Source organism: Penicillium hordei (genome assembly GCF_028827395.1).
Source record: "Penicillium hordei strain IBT 12815 chromosome Unknown utg000001l_segment0_segment0, whole genome shotgun sequence".
Taxonomy (NCBI): Eukaryota; Fungi; Ascomycota; class Eurotiomycetes; order Eurotiales; family Aspergillaceae; genus Penicillium; species Penicillium hordei.
In genome coordinates this window covers 1506042-1524589 of record NW_026623142.1, presented here as the reverse complement: position 1 = coordinate 1524589, position 18548 = coordinate 1506042, and the positions used below count along the sequence as shown (strand labels likewise).

Here is an 18548-nt window from a genome sequence, read left to right as displayed (position 1 = left end):
GAGATAGATTGTGCCTGTGCCTGATTGGCTGGATATTCGTCACGCGTTGAATACGACAGTGCGTGGATTACTTATGACATGTCATCATGGATGCCCATAGATCACCCCGAATGAAAGATTACTACCTGCGATTGTTGCACAATGTGGACAGTAGGACAATATGCACCTGTGTCTTTGTAGAAGAGCCATCTTTATTCGACGGTGAGCCGATTTTGCCCAGTGTGTGTCTGATTCCCACATCCTAGTCTAGCTTGGAGAGCCGTGATCCCCTTTTCTAACCTTGGAATGAGAACGATGGATGATGTGATCCAGCTGTAATTGGTGTCCCTAGAATGGACACGGCTGTTGTCCACGGCTATTAGAGTAGCACTTGTTATATGTTAGCGTGTACCTAGCCTGTACCTAGCCTGTACCTACCCTGTACCTCCCCTGAACTATAATAGGATGATGCATAATAGTTCCTAGGATGCCATTTAGGCTATTGTTTAGAGTCATACGGTAAGACTAAACAAGTACATCTCGGAGTAACATTCCACCAGACACGGGAGAGAATAACCCGCAAGACCGGAATGGCATCCGGCATATCCCAAAGATGAATAGCGTCAAAACAACCATGCAACCCTGACGCCACCTTGCCAGGGTCTAAAGCGGGGGTTTTGATCAGACACAGGGGAATAGATCAAAGTTACCTTCGATCCTCGGTGCAACTCCGTGTTGTGACTTGTGATTGGATGTTACTTCTCCTTCCCCAGAGATCGTCTGGGGGTTTCCCCGGACTGGGGGAAAGTGTGGAGTTTGCGGAGAACTCAGACGGTTACCTTTTGTGTTTTTAAATACCCCCCCTGGTCCCTTTGGTCCGTTCGGTTCTTTTCAGCTTCTTGTTCTTATCTATTGTCTTTTCTATATTCAAGAATGGGCGTCAAGGAATTCCTCAAAAGCCGTTCTGGCTTGCGTGTTGATAATCGCGCGACTACTTCTGCCGCTACTTTAACTCTACGACAGAGTCTGTGGCCTTTGACTCTAGTCACGATCTTGTTCTTCCTATGGGTATGTTACTGCATGCATTTTGTTCATAGAGAACCCTCCTACTAAACCTTCAATTAGGGTTTTGCATATGGTTTACTGGACACTCTCAACTCGCATTTCCAGAAAACCCTACATATAGACCGAGGCCGCTCAGCTGGTCTTCAAGCAGCCTACTTTGGGTATGCTATCTCTCCATAACATGCACATACTAAAACAAAAGAACAACCCTAACAAAACCCAGCGCATATCCCCTAGCCTCCCTCGGCTACGCAAACTGGATCCTGCGCAACTATGGCTACAAAACCGTCTTCATCTTCGGTCTGTGCCTATACGGTATTGGAGCCCTGTGCATGTGGCCCGCAGGACTAAACCAATCCTTCGGCGGCTTCTGCGGTGCCACATTCGTCATTGGATCAGGACTGGGCTCTCTTGAGACAGCAGCTAATCCCTACCTGACCGGTAAGACAAATCACACATTCCATACAGAAGTCCTGCATAGATATTGATCTCTCCTTGCATTGTCTAGTCTGCGGTCCGCCCCGCTACTCTGAAATCAGAATCAACTTCGCCCAGGCCTTCAATGCCATCGGCACAGTTGTCGGCCCAGTCCTAGGCTCGTATGTCTTCTTCACAGAGACCGAGGACGATGTAGCAGCCCTGCAGCGCGTGCAGTGGGTCTACCTCGCCATCGGCGTCTTCGTATTCTTGCTCGCTGGTGTATTCTTCCTATCCAATATCCCCGAAGTCACAGACGAAGATATGGCTTTCCAGGTTGCACAGACGCATGTCGATGAGCAGGATAAGCCGTTCTGGAAACAGTACAAGCTGTTCCATGCGACTCTGGCGCAGTTCACGTATACAGGCGCGCAGGGTATGTTTTCTCCCCCCCCCCCCCCTCTTCCGGCTTCATCTTATACTGTTATACTTCCTGTGTTATCCTAACAAGCTAATTCTTTTTTTTTTTTTCAGTCGCTATCGCGGGTTATTTTATTAACTACGTCAAGGATACATGGCCGGGTACACCGAATGCCACAGCAGCGAAGTATCTCGCCGGCGCGCAGGGCGCGTTCGCGGTCGGCCGATTCCTCGGTTCGGGGATTATGAAGTTCGTGCGGGCTCGCTGGGTCTTCCTGGTATATTTATCGTGCACGGTAGCTTTCCTTGCTGCGTCTGTGACACAGACGAAGCAGGTTGGTGTTGCTATGCTATTCATGACGCTATTCTTTGAGTCTGTTTGTTTCCCGACCATCATGGCGTTGGGAATCCGTGGCCTTGGGCGTCATTATAAGCGTGGCTCTGGGTTTATTGTTGGTGGTGTTTGTGGAGGTGCTGTTGTGCCGCCTATTCTGGGGCATGTTGCTGATATGCGTGATAACACGGGATTCGCGTTTATTATTCCGACTATGGTATGTTCCACTCTTGGATTACTTCTTCCTTTCTTTTTCTAGTTCTTGTTTACGTTGTTGGGTCGGTGGCTAATGCTGGTTGTAGTTCATGGTCGTCGCTTGGACTTACGCTATTGCGGTGAACTTTGTTCCGTCGTATACCAACACCGTGGATAAGATCGGTGAGAGCGATGTTGGCATTGATGGCCAGAGTACGAAAGATGAGGAGGATGTTATGGGTTCGCACGCTATTAATGAGACTGTAGGTGAGAAGCACCAAGCCGTTCATGTGGAGCGGTAGATGGTTGTTATTCGATCTGCTTTCAGTATCTCTTATGGGGCAATGGTTAATGGTTAATGGGTGTTGGGATTTTTGTTTTGATGACTTTGCTCAGGAATATTCTTTTTATAAAGCAATTGGTTACGACCAAACGATATAACGATGCTTGATTGCCAGCAATGAACGAATTGAATTCAAACTAGCCCTGGTTTTAATTGGCAACCCATGGTCTTGTTTAACTAAATAGTAGAGATAGAAAAGCTGCATACGACATTAGCGGACAAAAGAGAGAAATCAAAACTGGAAATGTTACACAGAAAGATAGAATGTCTTGAATTTGTGCTATCCTAGGAACTAGCTACTAGTGATATAAAGGGGGGGCAACCCAGAAGGGACCCGTTTTGGTCGTTGTCTCAGCCTCTGGCTCGTCGGTGACATTGGCTATTGATATTACCAGAATGTGTAACGAGTCGTCTCAAACCAGAGAAGGAACATTATTCACGACATTCCGAAAGTAGATAATGTAAAGGGCATTTCGACCACGACTGAGCGCTATGTTCAATCTCTGGAAGTGCCACATGAGACAGAGCCATTTGGTGCGGACCACGTCAAAGATCGCAACGTACTCATTCCCTTAGAAAATCTCAGTGTTCTGTACTTGGATTCGATGTCACTCCACTGGATGGATGGATGGTTGTCTGTGCGACAATCGGCCCATTCGATGTATGACCGCCATTGAGAATCGTATGATAACAGTGGCGATAGCGTGGACGAGGGCACTCATCATTGTGTAACATAGATAGCCAAACTCCCAGCTTACCAAAGGCCTAGGTGAATGCCTGCGTTCCATCGCACACCTCCGCCTTGAAGGTTTGCTCTTCCACTATGATTGTCTTTGGATGTTACATTACCAACATTCAGGGAGGAGCTAACACACACGTGAAGCGCGAGGGACTGGGAGGCACCCCAGTAGCAACAAGTTGGTAAATGATGGTTTTTATATAGAAACCACTGGCGTTCTGAGATATGGGCGTATTTAATGACTTATTCTCATTTATAGTATATATTGATAATAAATGATCCATGTATCACATGGTAATTGTCTTATCTTCACGTTTATTTTCTAGCCAGGAAAGTGGGCTAAGCGTAGTCCGAGTACATAACTATTTTATGAGCATGGAGAAAGGGGACTTGATTGCATTCATGTACTGCATCTTTTGATTCCGCTGGCAAGTTCAGAAGAATAGAATTTAGACGACCGGTGACAATGGCAATGACAAGGTTATAGTTTAGAGTTAGGGATATCAAAGTTGGTATTAATCTGTGCAATTTCATTATGCAATATTGTGTTGCTGATCAATTCAGCAAGATAATATGGGACGGCTTTCTATATGAGACAGGGGGATGCTAGGCAAAAGACATTAAAATCAAGCGAGGGTCGAATCATCATGAGGGTTCAAAGAAATATAGGGAAAAGAGAGCGCTTCATGGAGCTAGGAAAATCTGAGCGAAAATAGCACAAGAGAGGGGGAGAGGCATAGGTCCAATGATGGATCCAATTATGCCAAAAAAAAAAGACAGAACAAGGAAACGAAAACGAGAACACGCTGTGGAAGTGGGGGTATAAAAAGCTCTATCGTCTAACCAAACATAGGAATAAGGGATCGTGGGATGGACAAAGAGAAGAATCTAATGCACATATGAAAAATTGCAAGGAAGCTGCCGGGTTGATATCGGTATTATTCAAGGATGCCAACCTTGTCTGCGGGATCGGACGGCGAGCGCAAAGAGGAGGAGCGAGGAGGCCGAAGGGGACTAGTTTCAAGGTTTGGAATAGGAGCGAATGGCGTTCTGCCGCTTGAGGGAGATTCGGTCTGGTCTGCTGGTTGCTCATTGGGAGTAACGAATTCACCGGGTGTACCAGGTTCGTCGAACTCATCGACTTCTTCAATTTCTTCTTCAATCCCTTCGACGTCTTCCTCTTCCTCGATAATTTGGCTCTTGCGTGCAACAGGCCGCCCTGCGACAATGTCGGGACTGGTGTTCACTGGCTGACCAGCGACGGGGGAGCTGACTACCCCACCAGACACCATCAAGTTAGTGGTGTGGATCATTGGACCCTTGAAGAGAGATCTCTTTCGCCTTGCAAACACCAGGCTTGAAGAAGGCGAGTAGAGCAATGGCGCCGGTACCGCCTCATTAAACGACGACGACATCTGACCTGGGTCGCCAATCTCTCGAGGTGCTCCGCCTGGCCCTCTTACCAGGCGAATATTGCTAGGGAAGCGGGATGAGGCACCTGGGGTGGTTGGCAGGACTTTGATAGATGAATGAGGCGATTTTGAGGCTCTGGCAGTGGGCGTCGAGATGGTATCTATACTGTTGGAGGAAATCGAGGAGGCCTTGGAGTGAGCCCGAGCATGGTGGATGCTGCGGATCGATGACACCGAGGAGGATGTGGATTTGCGTCCTCGTAGTCCGGCCGATGAACGCCGATAGGAACCGCGTGGTGTAATAGGCGAGGGCGAGAGAGAGTTTCGATGACTACTATGACTCGTGTTCAATGGCCGCGTCTGGCGAGGGTAAGAGTGGCGGTTTTGGCGGTATGAGGCACTGCTAGGAGCGAGGCTACTCGCAGTGGAGATTCGTTTGACCTGGGTGGGTGTAACAACCCCCTCCCCCGCGACCTCGCCTGCCGGGGATGACAAAGCCGCAGGTTTCTTTCCAGTGTCTTGACTCTTCGCCGGGCTCAACTTATCGGAAAGAAACTTCCGCGAGCTTGTCGATTTGGCATGGGGCGACCGCGCTCTCTTCGCCGACTCTACAAACCAATGCTTGAGAGATGCTAGTTGGCTGAGTATCGGATACTGATGACGACGACTAGTGCGACGCCGGAAGATGCTGTGATGTTGTGTTAACTCCGGCTGTGATGCACTAACATGCAGCATGCTGGGCCGTGATCGCCGCCTGTCTTTTGGCGGAGGAACTGGGCGGCGTCGTGTCGAGTTGTTGGACCGTATAGAATCCTTGTCGAGTGGCAATGGTGGCGTGGTGGCCTCAATTGGAAATACAGGAAGCGGTTCAGGAAGTGCAGGAAGATCTGGCACTGCCAACTGGGATGGTAAGCTTCTTCTATCCCGTCTTCCACGATCTCGCAACTCTGAGCCTTCTTCCTCCACATCCATTAAAGCCGATGATCGCTTCTCCAGACGACTGCTCGCAGCGCTCAGACGGCGAAGGTTTTTAGCTTCGACATCCCGCTCGCGACGCTTTCGCTCTCTCTTTCTTTCCTTGCGTTGCTCTTTTTCAATCAGCAGGGCCCACCAGCCAGCCAGTGGGTCGCAACGCTGAGCGAGGACATTTTCAATGACCTCATCAATATTGACCCCAGCGCTTTTCATCCGCTGCAAGGTAGTCTTCTCTAGTGGCGTAGTAAACGGCGACGGTCTTGGGATTTTTAGGATTGCTAGTTGTTCCGGGGCATGTTCCGCAAGGAAAGGATGAGCCAAGATCTCGTCCAGGCTGGGTCGAATCAAAGGTCGTTTGGACAACAGAAGATTGATCAAAGCCTTGGCATCATCTGTGAACTTGTCATTGAAGGTCGGCTCGTCAGACAATATCCGCTTTTTGGTGATTTGGTCGTCATCGTCATCATATGGCAGCTCGCCTGCCAAAAGCGCATAGAGAATGATTCCCAGGCTCCATACATCCACTTTTTCGCCCGCGTATTTCTCTCCTTTGAGCATCTCGGGTGCACTGTAGCATATCGTCCCACAAAATGTCTGGAGGTAACTAGCCTTCCCTTCATATTCGCGCGTAAACCCAAAATCGCATAGCTTGACGTTTTCTTGTTTATCCAACAATATATTTTCCAGTTTCAAGTCGCGATGCACACAGGATTTACTGTGGACGTAGGCGACCGCTCCCACCAATTGTGTAAATATCCGCTTCACTTTCTCTACCGGGAGTGGGCCGTGTCGAAGGAGGTAGTTGTAGAGTTCATCGCCTAGAACAACCCATTTGTCAGTATGTTTCCCCAGGCATCTTCAGCCATGCGCAAGTCAACGTACCAGGACAATACTCCAGCACAAGCCAAACGAGGCTCTCAGTTACCACCACTTCGTATAGCCGCGCAATGTGAGGGTGGAGGAATTGGCGATGGTGATGGATCTCGCGTGCGAGATTAGTGTCCTCCTTGCTGGACGATTTAAGCACCACCTGCGGACTTGATCAGCATTGCCTCCACAATTTTGTTCTTCGCATGACATGACCTACCTTGGAGCCATTGGTGAGTTTGTGCGACGCGAGATAGACTTTGCCGAAGGAGCCTTTTCCAATCAACCTCCCCAATGTATAATTCCCTACAGTCCGAAGATCCTTGGAGGAGAACTCCCTATGGAGAAGCATGTTAGCGCAACTGAGTATCTAGACCGGAAATCCAAGGAGATCGATTACTCAAGGAGTTCATTATAGGAGTTGGCAAGCTGTTGATAACTCTAAGTTAGCCATATTTCCACGGACTTTGCGCAAGGCTCAAACAAAGGAAACCGGCGGAGCTCCTTATTTCGCATCCCTGTGACGCACCTTCTCCTTCTGCTTCTGGCTTTGAACCCCCGCTCTTGTTCGGGGCGGCATATGTTATGATTGCCAAGTTTCGCGGTCGAGAGAGTCTCTGCGCGTCAAGGGGTTGACTAGGAATGGTTGGTGTGCCGGGGTGGCCATTCAACGGGGCACGAGATGCGCAGATAAACGGTATCCGGGGTGGAGGAAGAGGTCGAGAAGTTTCAGAAAGAGGTAGCTTGGGCTTTGGAAAGATGGCTGGAGAAATAGAGTAACACCGCAAATGGTGAAAGGAGTAGGGAAATTGCATACAAAGACCTTTGGAAGATTCCAAGACGTCAACGGGAACGTGGACCGTGTGGAGAACCCGGGACTTTGGACGGCTCTCCTTTTTTTTGGAGTCTTCTATTATTATCTTTGTGTATAATATACATTATACACATTATATATTTCAGGCAAATTCAGTATTCCGGACTCCGTTCCTATCTAACAATCTCCTGACTCCGTTCATCATTGTCAACAAGCCACCTTAATTGGCCAGAATGCCAGACTTCAACTACCCTGAAACAAACCGATCATGATCGCCACAATCCTACGTTTTAGGAAGAATATGTGTTGTTAGTACTGCCTTACTGCCTAAGAGTTAACCCTTACTGAATAGTACATGTACAACGTACGATGTACACCGGCGCCCAATTAATTTAGTCGACTGCACCTATTGGCTGATGCGTGCTGACATGAGCTAATTGGTGGAATGGCTAAACAACCATCGTCATATTATATGCACGGATATTATATACTTCATGATTGCCAAGGCAGCGATTCAAGATGTCGGACTGTGCGTTCACTAGAACCCATCGTGGGATCGACGGGGCTGAGTCCCGCCTCACCCTGGAAAGCCAGGGACACCATGCCGAAGTATGAGTGAAGAAGGTCTATAGATTTGATTAGCAACACATTCTCGGGATCAGCATGCGATCACCTTACCAGGAGGATCCCCGGGTCCCTTCCCAAACCCACCGACAAGATGTTGGGTCTTGTCGAGCAAGTATCGACGATTGCGAACTTCATCGACCACGGAATATTGGTCCAGCATCTAACATCCACGTTAGTAGTCAATCACTACCAAACAGGGGGTCACCTACCATCAGTGTCGCTCCGTTCCAGAATGAATAGCATGTGTCTGCATATTTATTGCATCGACCATTGAACCCGGCGCATGATATTGTGTCGGGCTCGAGGGGTTGCACATTGGGTAACCCGCGGACTCTATCATTGAGAGATCCCGTCTCTGTCGCCTCGAGCTGTTCATCATCTTCATCCTCCTCGGGTTCCTCTAACTGGGCTGTTTGCCTTGAAGCCAGCCATGTAATCAAAGCCTCGGATTGATCGGAGCCTGCCGATAGTAGGGGCAGTGGTTTCAGATCATTAGACACCCGGCGCAAGAAATCTAGAGACCCAATCGCGCAATATGTGTGTCCACCTGTGCGTTGTTAGAAGAGTCAGGTGGTGGAAAGGGAGACACGAACTATGCGATTCACAGAAAGGAGACTCAGCCATGCCGCCGTCGTACGTCTGTTTGGTCAGACTATGTCAGTATCCTAATCGCAGACATAACCTCAAGGTCACTACGTACCTGGCACGCCTCGATAAAAGAAACGAAACCGAGGACATCAATATCTGGTACACCTTCAAGCCCCGTCTCATTCCGCCCGCGAAGGACATACCGTATGCCGGCAGCACAACAGCAGTATCGCAAATCACGAGGTCCCCCTACGCTTCCCTCAGGACCGACAAGCTCACCGAAGCTTCCATCGGTGCGCTGTACTTTAGGAAGCCACTCAAGACACTCCCGTCGCTTGACACGCGACAGGTCATCCCCGAGGATGAGCAAGTTGACTAGCGCAAAGAATGTCGCGGGGACATTAGCTGGATCCCAAGCTTCGTTATCTTTATTTCTCTTCTCTGGCCCAAAGTCTGTGCCTGGGAAGCCACGGAACCCGCCTGAAGGCACCTGGCAATGGTAGAGCCAGTCGATGTACCCTTGCCTTTCTTCCGGTGTGGTTTTGCTCTGGAGAACGCCAAGCACGTCCAATCCTGATAGGGTCAGGTAGGCGAGGAGCATGCGATTAGAGTCATTGGAGGTATAGGCGGACGGGAGGAAGGTCTTCAGGCATCGGAGGTAGTATTTGACATGACGCTCTGTGTTGAAGGTTGGGTTTGGGTCGGTCATTGTAGGGGATGGTCTGGGTTAGACCACTATGTAGTATGACAGGAACCGGGCAATATTCCAGGAGTAATCCACGCAATTTAATCAGCTCGCATCAAGTCGTAAATCAGATCCAATCGTGGCGGTTGTTATGTTGGTGGGGGATATCTCAACTAGAGCTGCTTTTTCCCCACATGCGTTGCGGCCAAAGAACACTCGGACCAATTCTCTAAGTAATTTCCGTCTGTGACTTTTGGAACTTCCTCTTGTCCACAAACTTATGCCATTGTGACTCGCCCATCATGGTTTTAATTTCATCCAAGACTCTTATCCAGGCACATGCCGTGTTTCTGGTTGTGATCGCCGGTTATCTGGTCAAGAGCCCAGAGGTGATCACTGACTGCGATCTGGTGTTTATGATGGGAGAAGCCTTGAAGATCGTACGTCGAACCAACATCCCGATTCACAAGTCCATTTCTACCATATTAGCAACGAACCTTCCTAGGTCAATTTGATTTTGGCTACTAACACTCGTGATATAGGACTTTCCATCCCTGTCAAGCCCGCAGCAATCCCCCTTCACCTTCTGTGCCATACTCATATTCATCGAGGCCCTTGTCGACCTCGTCCTGCTGTCCAATATCCCCTACCATGAAGCTCTCGATGAAGCTCTCCCCTATATCCGGCCCCTCCGAAATGGCAACCTGCCCGCCGAGGATCTGCAGGTTCTACAGCGTTTGCCCCAATATATCACCAAGTCCTTGACGATTTACTGGAGCGTCTGGATCGCAGTTGCTGCTTGCCGCTTTGGTGCGTATGCTGGAATTGCGTTCTTTATCTACCAGAGCAGAGGTGACCACCTGGCCTCATCTTACACGAGCGCTGCGGCTATTGGAGGCTTGGACCGCCTGAAGAACCGAGTGGTCTTCAGCTTTGCTTTCTTCGAAATGATGTTTTGGTTCTGGGTAAGTGGAATTTGTCTTAATCGGGCAGATATGACCTGTTGGCTGTCTCTCATGCTAATGTGCTACTCTACAGAATTTCGCAACCCTCCGTGAGGAGCGCCAGGAACGCCTGACCAAGCTGCTGGAGGATACCCGTGAAAACTGAGCACTTCCGCTGCTTCCTCGGTATTACTTTCTATGAGTGTATTATTAACATTAAACATCCCTTAGCCATCAAAAAGCGATGGCATTTAGACACCGTGAATACGATCAATTAAAACTATGCCGTGGATAAAATAAGACACAGGTGCATCATCAGGCAGTTCTAGTGTTTCTATTCATTTCATCGTCATGACGACATTTCAACGCTGCTAAACATAATATCTCCTCCCTGAAATCACGCAGCACGACTCATCCTAGATCAGAATGGCGAACGCCGCCGCAGCACCAGCAGCGGCCACAAGCGAAGAATCCTTGTGGGTAAGAGGAGCGACACCAGTGCTAGTCTCCGCAGCAGAGGCGGATGAGGCACTGTTCGAAGATGTGGTAGAAGCCTTGGTACCTGTCACAGTAGTCGAATCCGAGGTCTTAGTCGCACCGGCGGTCTCGGTGCCGGACTTGGTTCCAGTCTCGGTCGAGTTAGAGCTAGAGGTGGTGCTGGTTCCAGAGCTAGAACTCGACTGGCTGCTCGAGCAGACAACTTCGGTGGGCAGATCGGTCACACCACCCCGGGCACAGATTGACTTGGCGACCTTGATGGTTGCTGCGGTGAAGAATAACGTATCAGCCGATTGGACATGTTCCAGTATCCATTGTGCATAGTCATGTGGAATAATCCCGCACTTGTGTACTCAATTGGGGACAGAGAGAAGGGGAGGGAACATACTATCCTGGTCTGCCTTGGAGCATTTATCAGCGATGCAGCAGGCGACATCGGCCAGGAAGGACTTGGACTCGCAGACGCACTTGAAGTCAATGCCGCAGCTCTGGGGAATTGAACCTGTAGCACAGGATTTCTATGGAATGGGTTATTTAGCAGGAGGCACATTTGGCACAGTTGTATGTTAACTGTAAACACATACCGAGCAGTCGGGCAGATCTCCCAGACCTTGAGCAGCGGCAGTGCTCAGCAGAGCTGCCACGGCGAAGGTGATAGTAAATTTCATCTTTGCAGATAGGAGGCTGTTGGATAAAGTGAGTTCTTGGTAGGGAAGGAAATGTGAGAGGTTTTGTTCTCCAAGTTAGGTTGCATGCGCAGGTCGTGGTAATACCCCAATAGATATGTCAAAAATACACCATTACGCTGATCAGCGGTATCTTTTTCCTACAAAAGCCCTTACATAGATTTACATGTGGCTTCAAAGGGGTTCTCCACAAAATTCGGCACAGAGGTATTTTTGAATGATTGGATATTAAATATCAGAACTCCTGGGTATTTTACATAGGGGGTGATTAACCGCACCCCACGTCTATCTCGATGGCGAAGCCACGGGAGAAAAGATCTCCAATACATGACCATGAAAAAGAGAAGAAAGGTTTTGACAAACAAACGGGTGACCGGTCAGGCCATAGGCACCCAGGAAGTCACAGACCCTATCATCTCTCTCTCTCTCTCTCTCTCTCTCTCTCTCTCTTTTTTATGTCAAGTATCCGAGATACCTACCAGTGCAGATAAACATTGCAGAAATCAAAGATGCGCCTTCGCCCCACCCCCCAATCTCCTCCCCCCACTTCTCAGACTTCCGTTGAAATCGATATCGTCGGTGATCTCCAGGGCATGCAGCCAAGATTGAAACTGGCCGCAGCATCCCTCAGCCGACCCTTCCAAGTCATCCACTAGTATGATTCGCCGCCTGCGCCATTGTGAGGCTGGCCAACTATGGGCGGATAGCCGTAGGCAGAGGCGTCCTGCTCGGAGGGGTCCAGGTTGAGGTTCGACATAGGGTTTGTGCCTTCGGCGTTGGGGAAGCCCGTCGGACGAGCTAGTCCAGGTGCACCTCCGGCCGGGCCACCAACAGGTCCTCCAGCTCCATATCCAGCGCTTGGGGGTCTCTGATTGTCGCCGCGGGCAGACTGGGTTTCACGGTACTTGGATAGGTAGATCTTGAGTGCTTCAGCGTAATTCTCGAAGCCAAGCGAGGTCATGGCGAATAGGATGTCTTCGCCGTTGACTGTTTTGCGCTTCTCCTGCTGACATTTCTCCGATGCTTCACTCGTGATAAATGAGATGTACTCGCTCACACATTCCTGCATGCATTCCTTGGCTTCTTTTGCGATCTTCGCGTTGTCAGGAAGCGCAAGCTTCATGATACGAGCCACATTGGCAATCGGAAGCCAGCGATCCTGCTCCTTCACCTCAAACTCGCCTTGGTGTCCCTGCGCGTCGTGGTGATCCTTGTCTATGTGGTCTTGCTCTTCTCCCGATTGCGTCTCCGGGTCAAGATCGTGTTCTTTTGAAGGAGATACCGACGACATAATTAAAATTAAGCTGGACAGGTGTGGTGGATCTTTGGTTTTGCGTCAATGCTTGTGCTTCGCGTGCTCGCTGCACAGTAGTCGTAGGTGGGGAGAGCGTCGGCCTGGTGGTTGGGACTTGACAATAATGCGGGGTATAGCTCTTCAAGGACGATTCGACTTCAATGTGGAATGCGATCACGTTATAGCCTATGCTGTGAAAATAATAATGCGCCTCACAATTTGGGGTCTAGCTAGCTCTGGAGGCCATGATGTACATGTGGTGATGTGACTCTCATCGTCACGTGAGACATTGTATGGCACGTGATATAAAATAGTCACGTGTCGAAGGGATACTTAGAGGTTCTAAAGTTTCTTCCCTTCTGTATCTTCTTGTATACCGATGCATGTTCGGAAAGGAAAGCTCCTCTAGTATTGGAACCTGGACTATGGGCGGTCAATGTAGGTCGAATCAATACATGTGTCTCGAATAGTTCAATGTTCCAATGTCGAGACGATGTATTGGTATTTCATAAAATTACCTAAAGGTCTGGGCGTAACTGTGGATGTTTCTGTTTGGGGGCTGTGGCATTTATTTCCGAACTATATCCTGGGCTCTCCACTCGCCTTGTTTTCTACTTCACTTCCACGCCTTCTATTTTTCAATCATATGACGATCATTCGGGTTGTACGACTTACACTCCATACCAATCGCAAGGTTCAAATGGCAAATCTGCAAGCCCCCGGGTCAGCACTAGTGGTTCTGTTCCCTCAGTAGGCCAGTCCCTGATCCCGAACTTGCGGGTTTAGGCTTGTGTGCTACAGGAAAAAAAAAACACTTCTTTCGAGCTGTTTAATTCTTGACTTCAGAGATCCACCTGCACCTCGGTCGAATATTGGATCAACAGTCAAGCCTGAATGTGATGCCTCGGTTTAGGCTTGGAAGCGCCGATCAAGGCTTACCTGGGTAACTCGTCTGTAGGTCAGCTTTCCCCGCGTCCTACTCGTACTGTCCTGTATGCTACTAAATTATAAAGGATCGGTGGTTGGCCTAGACGCAGTCTTAAATGGAGCTTTGAATTGTATAATCAACAAGGATTTAACGTATTTCACCACCGAGCCGGCCACACCGAGACGGCCACCGTAAAACACATAGTGAATGCGATAAATAAATTACAACTTAATATCTCAACAACTACGGTCTATAGGGACTTCTCCTTATAGCCTTCTACTTTCTAGGTGATATCTAGTCTCTTTAGGGAGTTTAAAGAAATTTCACAACTTTATGATTCCGATATATATAATTCTAGCTTTCCTTGGCGTAATTTTCGGTAATTTTCGAAATCATAATAATATAGCCTTCTACTCTCTTTGAAATTGATATATGGTGCTGATGAGTTTTATCGATGGCTATCGACAAATAAGGAGCTAAAATAAAAACATGGTTGTTGAGATATAAATGTTGAATATATCGCATTTACTATATGTTTTGCGGTGGCCGGCTCGGTGGTGGTGAAATACGTTAAAATTTGCCTCAAATCACATTCAAAACAATGACGCTCAAAACAATGACGCGCTGCAGGTTACGCCCACACTCGGGCCTTAATGTACATATCGACCGAGCTGCTTATCTTTCCTAAGGTTAGTCCTTATATTTAGTCCTAAAATATAGTCCTAAATGTTGAGCTCTCACTTTTATTCATGTCTACTATTTATCCCCATTGGCCCCGAGAAGCTTTTTTTTTACGTAGCTTCCAACTTTGGAGGGTTGAGAGTTAGTTTGAGCTCACATCCTCCGTATCCCCCCTGACTTTGCTTTACTTTCTATTAAACCGCTGCATTACCATTACACCCGGGACAACAATCGCCGCGTCGTTAGCTCTAGGGCTTCCTGCAATCATGGGTCTTGGGGTACTGGAAGATACGAAGCTCGTGCATGTCCCAGGTAATATTCCCCTAGCCTTGACCGTCCAGGCGCAATCGACTCCAGCGTGTCTCATCACAACTTCAAATATCTAGGCACCTCCGATATCTACGAACAAAACAGCGATGCGAGCGACCAGACCCCAGGCGCTTCAGGCCTCAAACATGACTGGTCAGGTAACCAACCGGTTATCCTCGTCCCGCAACCGAGCGATGATCCCAACGACCCATTGGTATGTTCCAGAGAGCCACCATACCCCAAGATTTGGTTCCACGAGCACACGGGCGCTGACCCAAACGGTCCCATCAGAACTGGCCATTATGGCGACGAGATATGATCCTTGCCATCCTTTCCTTCGTAACCATCCTCTGCACAACCCTAAGCTCCATTCTAGCCGCAAATACGGTCACCATCGCAGATTACGAGGAAATTACGTTTACAGCAGCTGCGCTGTTGACTGGATATCACCTGTGTGGTGTCGGCGTGGCGGGCATTCTCATTGTGCCAACCGCTCGAGTCTGGGGTAAACGTCATCTGTTCCTTATTGGGCATGTCTTGATGATTATCAGCTGTATCTGGGCTGGAGTTAGCGGAAAAAATGATAATAGTCTCATATGGGCACGGATATTTCAGGGTGTTGCACTCGCGCCGTTTGAGGCATTGGTCAATGCCTGTGTTGGAGATCTTTATTTCGTTCATGTGGGTTGAGTCTTCTTTTTCTTGTAATTTAAGTTATGAGGAGACTGATGGAGAAAATATAGGAACGAGGAAAGCGAATGGCTGTATCCAATGTTGCACTCTTTGGTGCGGCCTTTCTGACACCCGTTGTGGTGGGCAAGATCACCAAGTCCATGGGATGGCAATGGTCTTTTTACTTTGTGGCAATTTTCCTCGGTGCTTCATTGCCACCGATGTTCTTTTTCGTGCCTGAAACCGCTTTCCGGCGCTCTGATTATTTGAATACTGACTTCAAGCGAAGCGGCGGGCATGGCGAGTCCATGGAGTCTCATGTTTCGCTCAGTGGAGCTTCCACTGATGATACTAAGGAAGTTCGGCCGGGCCCCAATGGTCTGAACGGAAGCTCAAAGGTCGAAGCCGCAGTAACAGTCCCTGAGAAACATTCCTTCGCGCAGTCGCTTAGGCTTTTCAATGGACGAAAGACAGATGAGAGTTTCTTTAAGCTGCTCCTTCGTCCATTTCCGTTGTTCTTCCATCCGGGAATCTTCTGGGTAAGCAACTCACTTCGCGTTTAGTTTCACACACTGATTAAATTCCAGGCCTGTCTGATCCAAGGCGTTGTCATTGGATGGGCGGTCTTCGTAGGTGTGGTTCTAGCAATTGTGTTTCTCGGACCTCCAATGTGGTTCGAAGAAGACAAGACCGGATATCTTTACACAGGTGCCTTCATCGGTTCCATTTTGGGTCTCATTCTTTCTGGTCTGCTTTCTGATTCCATTAACAAGTTGATGATTCGGCTCAACCACGGCAAATATGAGCCTGAATTCCGGATCCTCTTGGTGATCCCTCAGCTCATTTGCTGCGGCATCGGACTCTACGGGTTCGGATGGACTGCAGATAATGTGATGCACTATGGCTGGCTGCTACCGGACGTCTTCTTTGCATTCTTGATCGTCGGCATGGTGATGGGAGCCGTTGCTGCTTCACTCTATATCGTCGATGCCCATCGTATGTGGACAACCAGGCTTTATAGGGAAGTGATTGCTGACAGTACTAGGTGAGATGGCCATTGAGGCATTTACCTGCATGCTGGTTTTCAAAAACATGTTCAGCTTTGTCCTGACATTTTTCGCCTATAAATGGTTCGCCCACGGAGGCATCAAACACACCATGATTATCATCGGTAGTATCCAAGTGGGCATCTGTCTGTTGAGCATTCCCATGTGTAAGTTTTACCAAGTGTGCGGTACTGATCTGAATTTCTTTCACCTAACTAACCATTTCCCCGGTGCAGATGTCTTTGGGAAATGGAACCGGTCTTTCTTTGCACGTCATGACATCCTCGAGGCACTTCATCTCCGTTAATTTACTAGTAACATCGCAATTATTCAGTAGTTTAAGCAGTGGATATTTATGATCTTACGTGACATGAGTGATAGAGCAAACATTTACTATGAGACTTTCCATCTTTTTATGTACTGCGACAACAAAACTGGTTCAATCAAAGAATTCACACATCCTAGGCTCGCTATGCGACAATTAATTTGCTCCCTTAATTTGAAATGTACTGTTAGGAATGTTCTAAAGCCCATGTTGAATCCTCTCTGTCCGCACAACGAACTACTTCCAGACATTTCGGCCAAGGCTCCCAGGGCCCCAGCAACCGCGCTACAATTTTGCAGGACATTCTTGAATTACGCACCGCCTTCAACCTACTCAAGCGAGGCAATGAGAGTATTCAAGCGAGTGTTGCCTCCAATTCGACCGCGTGGACTACCCTCGATACCACTGCTTCCGCCCTCGTTGCTCAACAAGGCCGTATCCTACGCAGAGACTTACAGCGCGCCGCCCAGCAGGGAAGATCCCAGGGCTGGACCGTACAGACCAGCTTGGCCACCGTGAACAATCTACAGGAGGAGACTGAGGCTATTCTTACCCGTATGGAGTATCACATTCGGCAGTTCTACCGGTAGTCACCTTGGACTTACAGCGCGTCGCCAGACCAGCTTGACTACTGTGAAAAAACTACATGAGGAAATTGAGGAGGTTTACCGCGTTTTATGTTTTCATTTTCTATTCTTAGAGGGTTTCTGGCGTCTGCCAGTGTAAATGGAGCCCCATGGCTAAAACGCAATGAAACATATTCTTTACTAAGCACAATATAAGCGATAAGTAGAAGTGTAAAGTATAGTAAAGGAGGTATATGGCATTGAGAATTGTCGCTTGGGGGTTATACTGGAGCTATAGGTCGTCATATTCTTCGATACCATGACCAAGCTTATCACCGGTCCCCTCTCCGTCTCCAGCGTCGGCATGAACCACATGCTTGTTCTATATGATTCCTTGTCAGTAAATGTTGATAGGCGTTATTAACAGCATATATCACTTTCAAATAAATCAAGGTGCTATATTTTATATCATCATTTAAAAATCACCAAAAATTACTTCATTATAAGCTAGAAATATAGAGTTATATCTGAATGAGTGACAGACATAAATTCCATAAACTGCTTAAAGAGGCTAGTTATATATTACCTAAATAGTATTAAGATACAAGGAATGGACCTTATAGACTATCTTTGTTGAGATATAAGGCTGTAATATATCGCGTCTACTATGTGTTTTGGAGATGGCGGCTTGCTCGTGAAATACGTCAGTTATCCAGCGGAGCTCTAACACGCCCTCGAGTGTTTCTTGAATTTCCGTTCGCCTCCGTTTGCTCTGTGTGTTTATACCTGATCATATCTTGATGAGAAGCAGCATTCATCAATTAGGCAGTTTGGCGGAGTGGTCTAACGCGCTAGACTTGAATATCCCCATTCATGTTATCTAGTCCTTTCGAGGGCGCAGGTTCGAACCCTGCAACTGTCGATTTCTTTTTTTGCGCTCTTTCCACTTATCCACCGCCTCCTTATCCTGGAACGTCCACAATTCTGCCACTCCTGTTTTGGGGGGAGGGCAAGCCTGTTCCGGAGCATCTCTAAAAATGATTCGCCCCTCGCCTTAGTACCGGGCAGATGTGCAGAGTACATCATCATCATCATCACCTCGGTAGAGTACAGACGATTCCGGTCGTCGTACTCATCGA

General features: G+C 48.3%; 7 protein-coding genes across 7 annotated transcripts; 3 read left to right on the top strand and 4 right to left on the bottom strand.

Moving 5' to 3' along the window:
- Window positions 1–912: 912 nt before the first annotated feature.
- N7537_000582 (putative l-fucose permease) lies at window positions 913–2712 on the top strand (the record flags this gene model as incomplete). Its single annotated transcript, XM_056891640.1, has 6 exons — window positions 913–1047; window positions 1105–1205; window positions 1268–1485; window positions 1553–1897; window positions 1996–2432; window positions 2518–2712. 6 exons carry the CDS (start codon window positions 913–915, stop codon window positions 2710–2712), a joined length of 1431 nt encoding a protein of 476 aa, XP_056756635.1.
- A 1718-nt stretch (window positions 2713–4430) lies between these two features.
- Window positions 4431–7326, bottom strand: N7537_000581 (non-specific serine/threonine protein kinase; the record flags this gene model as incomplete). The annotated part of the gene is made up of 5 exons (XM_056891639.1): window positions 4431–6697; window positions 6762–6909; window positions 6967–7084; window positions 7147–7175; window positions 7276–7326. 5 exons carry the CDS (start codon window positions 7324–7326, stop codon window positions 4431–4433), a joined length of 2613 nt encoding a protein of 870 aa, XP_056756634.1.
- A 726-nt stretch (window positions 7327–8052) lies between these two features.
- On the bottom strand, window positions 8053–9484 carry cdc43 (protein geranylgeranyltransferase type I subunit CDC43; the record flags this gene model as incomplete). Its single annotated transcript, XM_056891638.1, has 5 exons — window positions 8053–8186; window positions 8239–8347; window positions 8397–8734; window positions 8781–8826; window positions 8888–9484. The coding sequence occupies 5 exons, from the start codon at window positions 9482–9484 to the stop codon at window positions 8053–8055; spliced, it is 1224 nt and encodes a 407-aa protein (XP_056756633.1).
- A 278-nt stretch (window positions 9485–9762) lies between these two features.
- N7537_000579 (uncharacterized protein) lies at window positions 9763–10570 on the top strand (the record flags this gene model as incomplete). Its single annotated transcript, XM_056891637.1, has 3 exons — window positions 9763–9900; window positions 10003–10425; window positions 10499–10570. 3 exons carry the CDS (start codon window positions 9763–9765, stop codon window positions 10568–10570), a joined length of 633 nt encoding a protein of 210 aa, XP_056756632.1.
- A 250-nt stretch (window positions 10571–10820) lies between these two features.
- On the bottom strand, window positions 10821–11570 carry N7537_000578 (CFEM domain-containing protein; the record flags this gene model as incomplete). Its single annotated transcript, XM_056891636.1, has 3 exons — window positions 10821–11167; window positions 11291–11420; window positions 11487–11570. 3 exons carry the CDS (start codon window positions 11568–11570, stop codon window positions 10821–10823), a joined length of 561 nt encoding a protein of 186 aa, XP_056756631.1.
- A 670-nt stretch (window positions 11571–12240) lies between these two features.
- On the bottom strand, window positions 12241–12879 carry N7537_000577 (nuclear transcription factor Y subunit beta; the record flags this gene model as incomplete). The annotated part of the gene is made up of 1 exon (XM_056891635.1): window positions 12241–12879. One exon carries the CDS (start codon window positions 12877–12879, stop codon window positions 12241–12243), a length of 639 nt encoding a protein of 212 aa, XP_056756630.1.
- Window positions 12880–14757: 1878 nt separating this feature from the next.
- N7537_000576 (putative MFS transporter) lies at window positions 14758–16825 on the top strand (the record flags this gene model as incomplete). The annotated part of the gene is made up of 6 exons (XM_056891634.1): window positions 14758–14803; window positions 14878–15014; window positions 15092–15481; window positions 15544–16011; window positions 16060–16468; window positions 16518–16825. The coding sequence occupies 6 exons, from the start codon at window positions 14758–14760 to the stop codon at window positions 16823–16825; spliced, it is 1758 nt and encodes a 585-aa protein (XP_056756629.1).
- Window positions 16826–18548: the final 1723 nt, after the last annotated feature.